The 8,487-nt window shown below is 44.9% G+C and overlaps 1 protein-coding gene across 1 annotated transcript; it reads right to left on the bottom strand.

Moving 5' to 3' along the window:
• Positions 1-1,756: 1,756 nt before the first annotated feature.
• On the bottom strand, positions 1,757-5,910 carry SMIM34 (small integral membrane protein 34). Its single transcript, XM_019626955.1, has 2 exons — positions 5,510-5,910; positions 1,757-2,709 (listed from the first exon to the last, which is right to left on the bottom strand). The coding sequence occupies exons 1-2, from the start codon at positions 5,514-5,516 to the stop codon at positions 2,297-2,299; spliced, it is 420 nt and encodes a 139-aa protein (XP_019482500.1). The 5' UTR covers positions 5,517-5,910; the 3' UTR covers positions 1,757-2,296.
• Positions 5,911-8,487: the final 2,577 nt, after the last annotated feature.

Below are 8,487 nucleotides of genomic sequence, written 5' to 3'. Positions count from 1 at the left end.
ACGTGTATGTCAGACATTTTCATCCTCCCCATGCCCCCTGGCGGGATAATACTCCCCATGAAACGCATCTGTCATGCGAGGTCACAGAGCCCCTGCTCTGTCAGCAGTTGGGGGTAATAATGTTTCTGGGCACTTAGTGCTGGGATCGGCACTGGCCCCTCTACACAAAGCATCCTGGATAATCTTCACTGGGATCCATGCAGCTGAAGCAATTAACGCCCCATTTGGGGGGACAAGTTGCTTAGAGAGGACAAATGCCCCTTCTACTCTCCTTGCCAACCAAGGGAAGAGTCCCCAGTCACCTCTTTTTCCTACAAAAGAGACTCCAAAAAAACATGCTTCTAATGTACTTTCTGGAGCTAAAGGGAGCTGACTGGGACCAAGGGGGCTTCTTCACACTCCTTGATGCCTCTCCAGAGCTGCTTTTCCTCACAGGTAACATGAGAGAACTGGACCAGGTAAGGGCGAGGTTCATTTCCCCTAAAATCTGATCTTGCTCTTTCTTGTGGAACAAGAAACTCTGTGTGTGTGTGTGTGTGTGTGTGTGTGTGTGTGTGTGTGTGTGTGGAGTGTATATGTGTGTAAGTATGCAGTATGTGTGTATACGTGGGGGTGTATTCACACATGTGCAGGCTCATGAGTGTGTTTCGGTATACCTGTCTGTGAGTGTGTGAGCGTGTGTGTGTTTGTACGGAGTGCGTGTGAATTTTAAATCCTGGGACCTGTGGGTGGACGCCTAGGTCCGGACGCCCTTCCTGTTTTCCCAGCAGCCGAGCCCCAGCGCGCACAGAGAGCGCCTTCCTCCGGCCTGGCCCGGGGTACAGTGCTTCCTGTCGGACACTCCCACGGCCCACGGCCCGCGTTGTTCCCAGCTCCCCACTGCTGGGAACGTGAGGGTGATTACCAAATCTCTTCAGCCTTTCTCAGCTCACTTCTCGCCTTGTCTGGCTGAGGCAAAACTCCCTTTTCTGGCTTCCCCTCTCGCCCTCTGCTGGGAGATAGAACGAGCCCACAGAACTTAAAGCTCCTTCCAGGGTCTGCCTGGAACAACAGTCCTCAACTGGGTACGTGGAGGAATCGTCTCGGGAGCCCTACGGAATTGCTATGTCTTGGCCCCACGCTCAGAGCTTCTGATTGAATTGATGTATGGTCTGGGCATATTGAAATTTTTACAAGCTTCTGTGTGATTCTAAGGTCAAGCCAAGGTGAGAACCGGTGTCTTAGAACAAGGTCTCATTAGGGCCTCGTGGGAACCTGTGGGTGCAGAACATTAGGGCTGGCAGGGACCTCAGGGTTAGTTATGAAAGGAACTGAACAACTTTTTTTCCTCGCGTTCACATATACATATATAGATGGTTTAATATAGAAACATTTGCATTTTATATAAATGAAAAAGACAGAAAGTAGGGAGTGGAACTGGGTTCCTCCTGGCTCCCTATGGTGGCCTGAGGGATCTTCATAGAACATGGTTTCTTAGTCCATCTGGCTGCTATCACAAGTTACCCTAGACGGGGTGAGGGTGCGGGGGTTAACGCTGGAGGCTGGAAGTCCAAGATCAAGGAGCCGGTAGATCCAGGGTCTGGTGAAGGCCTGCTTCCTGGTTTGCAGCTGGCCCCCTTCTCACCGTGTCTTCACATGGTGGGCAGCAGAGAGAGGCGGCAAGCTCTCGTGTCTCTTCTTATAAGGATGCTAATCCCATTCATTAGGGCACCACCTCTCCCCACCCCCACCCCCCCATCCCCAGCAAGGCCTTACCTCCTAAAACCGTCACAATGGAGGTTAGGATTTCAACATACGAATTTGGGGGGTGGGACAGACACAAACATTCAATCCATAGCACACAGTTTGAGAACCTTGGACCTGGTTCAACTCTGTGGTAGCCATTAGTACCCTTCCCCAGATTTTTTGACTCTCGACCTTCCAGACACGTGGCAGGTAGGGTGGCACTTCTCCGCCCCCTTGTGGTTGGGAGTAGTCATAGGCTAATTCTAGCCAATAAGTGGCCGGTGGAAGTGATGGTGTCCCTTCCAGGCTGCAGCATTTAATCACCCAGGGAGAGTCTGACTGGAAGCCATTGCCCCTGCTTTCTCATCTCAAAGCACCAGAAAGCCTGGGAAGGAAACAAGATGCTGGCTGTGGCCACACCTCCATCTGCCCAAAGTGCCCATGGCTCAGGGAGGCTCTCCCAGCCCCATGCAAGTGCGTGGCTCCTGGCTCAAGGTTCCAGGTCAACCCAAAGCTGTTCCCATCACAAGAAAGTTGGGCCTCTTCTCTGGAGGCCTCGTTGCCTTGACTTTCAAGGGATCCTTTGGATTTCGGTTTGGGGTTCACTGTGTCCACACATGGGCCCCAGGCTGGCCTGGTTAGGCTGCAGGACGGCTCTGTTGCTAATGGTCAGTGTGGAGCATTTGACTTCCTTGCTCTGGAGTCCTTTCTTTTTCAGTTCGGAAGTCAGATTCGAGTAATAAAGATCTTCCAAGGACTTATCGTTCTTTCTGAGGATGTTGCTGGCCAACCGGAAGAGGAAAATCACTCCGTAGATGCCAAATATGGTGAGGACGTACCAGGCAGCGCTGGTCCCATCTGGAAGCTTCAGGGCCCGGGTGGAGTTGCCGCCATTCCTCCCCTCCATGTAGGCCCTCAGCAGGTGCCCCAGGGCGGAGCTGGCCTGGGTCTGGTTGGGGCCTGCCTGAGGAGTCCACTTGCTCACTGAGAAACAGAAAGATCCAGATGAGACCCGGCATCCCTGGCTGAGGGCTGCCTGGCCGAGCCAATGACAGCATGGTCCTCACATCACTGGGAAACAAGAGGCCGCTGAAAGAGGCTTTCTTTGTTGAATGAGCAGGAGCCTAGCAACATACACGTCAATATATTTTTAAAAATCAAGAGTTCAAAACACCAAGTTCTTGAATAGGAGATGGAACGTCATAAAGATGTCAGTTGTCCCTAAAATAATCTACACAACGAACGTAATGACAATACAAATATCAGTAGAATTTCTTTGTAAAATAGGCAAACTTTGCATAATGAAAAATCAGCTGTCAAGACTAATTAGGAAGAATGTGAGGAAAAGAGTGATGAATGGAAATTAGCCTAGCCAGAAATTTAAAACTAACCAGCCAGGAAAAGTAATTTAATTTTTTTGGAATGAATAAATATTTTACTTGTTCCACAGTCCAGCTGTGGCTTAGAGGGCTTTGCAAAGGGTATGGGGGCTCTTCAGAACCAGGTACAACTCTCCCTGAAAAGTCTCCCCATAAAAATACAGTAGCTAAAACTCTGTGCTACAATACATAAACAGGTAGACCAACAGAACAGAGTAAAATGCCATTAAAAGGTTAGGAATTGGAATTCCGTAGATAATAAAGGGACAGTCCTGCCCAGTAAGAAAAAGATGGAGTCAATAAGTAGCATTGAAGCGATATAGCATTGGGTTCACATCTCTCACCTTATGTCCAGAAACAGTGCAGAGAAATCAAAGATTTTAACATTAAAAAAAGAAATAATTTAAAGTACTAGAAAAAAGCATGGTCTATTTTTTTCCCTTTATCATCTCAGAGTGGGATATTCCTGTCTAAGCCTAATACAAAAGTTCAGAGGGGGAAAAATAAGAAAGAAAATGTTCAATGCAACTACACAGAAAATGTTAAAGTTATTACATACTGTAAAACCAAAAGACAAATGAGAATAATTACAATTTATATCACTAAATTGATTAATAGCTTTCAGTTCTGTAAGAAAAAGTCCAAAACTCCAGTAGAAAAATATGCCAATGATACGGACAATTAGTTTATAGAAAAAGAAATGGGCCTTGACCATGTAAAAAGCTTCTCCATATTACTTGTGATAAGAAAAACACAAATTAAAACTACAACAAGGTAACATTTTATTATCTGTCAGTTTTTCAAATTTCCGATGTTTCAGAATACACTGTGTGGATATGCCTGCAGCATTATTGGGACTTTGCGTAATTGCTGGTGAGAGTGTAAATTCATACAACCAAGATGAAGGGCTTGCTGACATTACCAATGCACATACCTTCGATCCAGCAATTCTACCTGTAGGAATTTATCTTAAAGATACACTGGAACATGGTTGAAACAATGCATGCTTACGGTTAGTCACTTCAGCATGATGACTAATGCTTAAGACCAGACTGAATAGCATCCATTTAGGGGATGGTTTAATACATCTTGGAACCTCCATGCAGTGGAATACTATGTAGCCATAAAAATCAGTAAAGAGGGGTTTGGGGGGGTACTAAATATTAATAAATGGAAAAGTAACCCAACTGTGATATAGTGTGAAATCATATAGGTAAACAAAGGGGGATATGTTATCTGCTTGAAGCATAGATGTATTATTATATCTTTGAGAGAATATACAAGAAATTGGTACCTGTGGTTGCCAACAGGGGACAGAATTAGGGGAAGGAGGATGTGCTTTTCACTGATGCCCTTTTGTACACTTTTACCATGTGTATTTTAAAAAAGAAATTAATTTTAAAAAGGAAGAGTACAAGTGGGTGCTTTCCTGGTTTCCTTGGTGAAGTGCCCTTGGGTAAAGACGCTATGTGCCCTTCCAAGACCAGATGATTAAGATCTTAATTGCTGTTTAATTCAAAACTGTTTTCTGTCCTAGGGGAGCCCATGAAAATGAAATGATGAAAGACAGAGAAGTAGCACATAAAACTGCGGGGCGTTTTCCCATGGAGCTTTACCAGTTCAAACCCCTATTTCTCATTCTGTGTGAACACAGATGTGTTCAGACATGTCCTAGGATAAATCACATAGTTTGCTGCTGGGTAGGCCAAAGGTGCTCCATAAACGCTTTCTATTTGATATTTGTTTGTTGCTAACTCATTTTGCTAAGGCAAGATTCCGAGAGGCTGGTGTTTTTTACTACAGTCAATTGTCAGAATGAGTGAGTAATCTTATTACTTTTAGATGAAGGGAGAAACCATTTAAAAACCAGTCTATAAACCACCTGTAACTAAGCCCAAATGAACAGATTTAATTATATAAAATATTTTATCAGGAATTTTATACTACAGTTGGTGGAATGTTTGAGAACTTTAAGTACAGAAGGGGGAAAATTCTCCTAATTATTAAAAGACAACAAGACAACATCATGCACTTAATTAGGGCAAGAGAACTTGTTTAAAGTCAGAACACATGCACAAACTCATAGAACTTTCTGTGAATTATTATAGAATGATGTCATATGTTCAAACACATATAAAATATAACCAACTACAACTACAGAACATTAATTTAAAACCAGTCCATTTTCCACATGAAAAAAAAACTCACTATATTAATTATTGAAGTACATTGTTCTTTATTTTTTCTTAAAAAGATAAGAGTAACTTAGGTTATGTATCTTAGTGGATAAAACACATCTTGTAGAAGAGACAAACCTTTTCATCTGTGCTATTTTGCACTTGTAATGCTGTAATGTGTAAATAATTCGAGAACTACCCATCCTTGCATCATAGCAGAATACTTACTTTCCATGAGGTGGTCTTTCCCTTGACTCTTGGGGAGGCAAGTTTAAGCAGGTGCGTGGAAAGGGAAGATGATGAAAGGGAGCTCCTGCTCTTTGCAAATGGTCACAGTCTCACTGAAGTCGGGCTGCACTGAGGTTCCTCAGCAGGGAGTAACATGACACCCCCAAAATGTTAGGGCAGTACCAAACAGGAAGCAATTGGATGACTTGTCTCTCATTCAATTACTCAGAGGATCTAAGTTGATCTGCCTTCTGTTGGCTTAGAAGAAAAGCAATTTCTGGCTCTGGCTTGTTGAGAAGGTCGAAAGCAAAAGAATTGTTTAAAAACTTGCTGGTGCCAAGGATTCTCCAGCCTTCCCAGGTCCCATCCAGCCCTGCAGTGGCGGCAAGCTCTCCCCAAGGTTGGCTCACCAGCTTATAGCCTGGATGGTTCCTGAATTCCCCTGTTTTGCACCTGTTGCAGGTGTGGCAGAAGGTCAGGTGTGCAGAGGCCTGTTGTCATAGGGCCAGGAAACTCCATGGGCAAGAGTCACCAGCTTCCTCTTGGATTGTTTCCTGGATGAGGAAACGCAGACCGGAAGGAGCAGGTGCAGGACTCAACCGTGGGGCCTTGGGTTCCCCGCAGGGACCAGTGAGCAGTGGGCTCAGAGGCCAGGCTGTGGGGGGTTGGCACTTCTCTTTCCCACACCCTTGAGTCCCAGACCACATTGGAATCAAAGTATATTGAATCGAAGCAGATTTATTCCAGCACTTTCCAGTGCCCAAGCAAGAATCTGGCAGAAAGGGGAACTAAAGGAGGAAAGCTTGGGAGGTTTTGGCAGGTTTTATCATGCCTCCGTTATTCCCAACCCCATTTCTCCTGAATCCCCACTAACATGACCATGACTTGCCAAACTGGTGAGAGCTGTTAGTTTATAAAGTGTAATTTGATCAAATTTCCACCAGTGGGGGACTAGATAAGTAAAGATTAAAAGTAGGCCATGTGCTCCAGCAATTCCACTCCAAGGTATATACCCAGGGGAAATGGAAGCATATATCCAGACAAAACTTGTATACAAATGTTCATGACAGCATTATTCACAATAGCTAAAAAGTGGAAACCGCCCAAATATCTATCAGCCAATGAATGAACAAATAAAATGTGATTTAGCCATGCAACGGAATGCTATTTGGCAATAAAAAGAAATGAAGTACTGACACTATGTTACAACATAGATGAGCCTTGCAAACACTATGCTAAGTGAAAGAAGCCAGTTACAAAGGGCAATATGCTGTATGCTTCCATTTATATTAAATGTCAAACAAAAATAGATCTATAAAGACAGAAAATAGATTAGTTGTTGCGTAGAGCGGAGGTGTGGGGTGGGGGTGATAACTAAAGGGTGCAGGGCTTCTTTTTGGGATCACGAAAGTGTTCTGAAATTGATTCTGGTGTGGCTGCACAACTCTAATGTACTAAAAGCCACTGAATTGTACACTGTAACAGTGGATTTTATGGTATGTGAATTATATTTTAATAATATAGGTATACAATGGAATACTGTGCAGCTGTGAAAAAGAATGAGGAAGTTATTTGTGTACTGCTGTGTAAAGATCTCCAAGATGTATTATTGTTGAATGAAAACAAAGAAGAGAGTATGTTACCATCTATGCAAAAAAGTAAGGAGAAAATCATATAAATCTGATTTTTGCTTGTAGCGGCATTGGAAAGTCACTTTAAGGATGGCCAAGAAAGTAAGAACAGAAGTTACATGGGGGTGGAGAAGAACTGGGCAGACAGGGGGCAAGAATAGGAGGGAGAATTCTCACTGTGTATTCTTTACGCTTTAAAGAATTTTAACTATGTGTCGTATTACCTATTGATAATAAATACACCCATTAATTAAAAGTAAATCTTTGTTAAAGCTCTATTTAGGCTCCTGCTGTCTCTTGCTATGAAATGGCTAGACCACGGCACTTCCGGCTCTGCCATACACACAGGGATTTCCAACACTGACCGTGTGAGGTGAGAAGGGGCAGAATGGAGGCCCTGGATGAGAAAGGACAAAGGGCAGTGACAAGGGCTAGGAGTCGGCTGCGGCCCCAGCTGAGCCCTTGCTGTGTGACCCCAGGCAAGTCCCCTGCGCTCTGAGCTGCAGTTTCCTCATCGGTAAGGTAGCCTCTAGTCCCAGGAAGGCAGGAAGGAAGCCGGGGCCTGAGGGAGGGCCACTCCTGGTGGAGGCGTCTGAACTGGAAAGCTGCCAGCACAGGCGCCTGGGGAGAGGAGGGGCTCGCTTGGGCAGCTGGGGCCCAGGAGGTGGAGGCTTCAGAGAGTGTGTCACCTGTGAAGTCATAAGGTTTTGGCTTTCAGCTCAGCAGGAAGTGGGGAGTACATCAGGGAAGATGACCTTTTGTCTCATCCACACTGGGACGGGGCACTAAGGTTACAGAATAGCTGTGTCAGGTGCTTTCCACATGGTTTCTGCTTCTAGAATCTCTGCAAGGCAGGAATATTGTTTCCACTTGAAGGCAGGGACACTCAGCCTCAGAGAAGCGACATGCCCAATGTCGTACAACTCATAGGCCAGAGCTGGAATGACTGACACCAAAGGCGTTCTCCCTCCACAACCCTGAATATCACCTTCAAGCTGGACCCAGGGTCCCATGAATTCTCCTGAGGGCTTGCCCTACAGGTTGAATTGTAGACTGTCACTGCTGAGGCATATCCATGACCTTGAAACCCTCCTTGTTGGTCAAAATTATATCATGATATTAAAAGACAGGATAAAGGATATCCTTCAGCTGAGGGTAAGTGACTAGAGGGGGCAGAGAGGGGCTCTGGGGTGCTGGTCACAGTCTGTTTCATGGGTTTGTTCTGTTTGGGGCACTTCATAGAACTGTATACCTATGTGTGTTCACTTTTTTGCATGCATGGTATACTTCCATGTAAACCTCACCCCGTTGTTTTGTTTTTTTTTAAACAGAGAGAGCCTTGATAGG

This window comes from Hipposideros armiger, unplaced genomic scaffold (assembly GCF_001890085.2).
Source record: "Hipposideros armiger isolate ML-2016 unplaced genomic scaffold, ASM189008v1 scaffold_695, whole genome shotgun sequence".
Taxonomy (NCBI): domain Eukaryota; kingdom Metazoa; phylum Chordata; class Mammalia; order Chiroptera; family Hipposideridae; genus Hipposideros; species Hipposideros armiger.
This window is presented reverse-complemented; position numbering and strand designations above follow the sequence as displayed.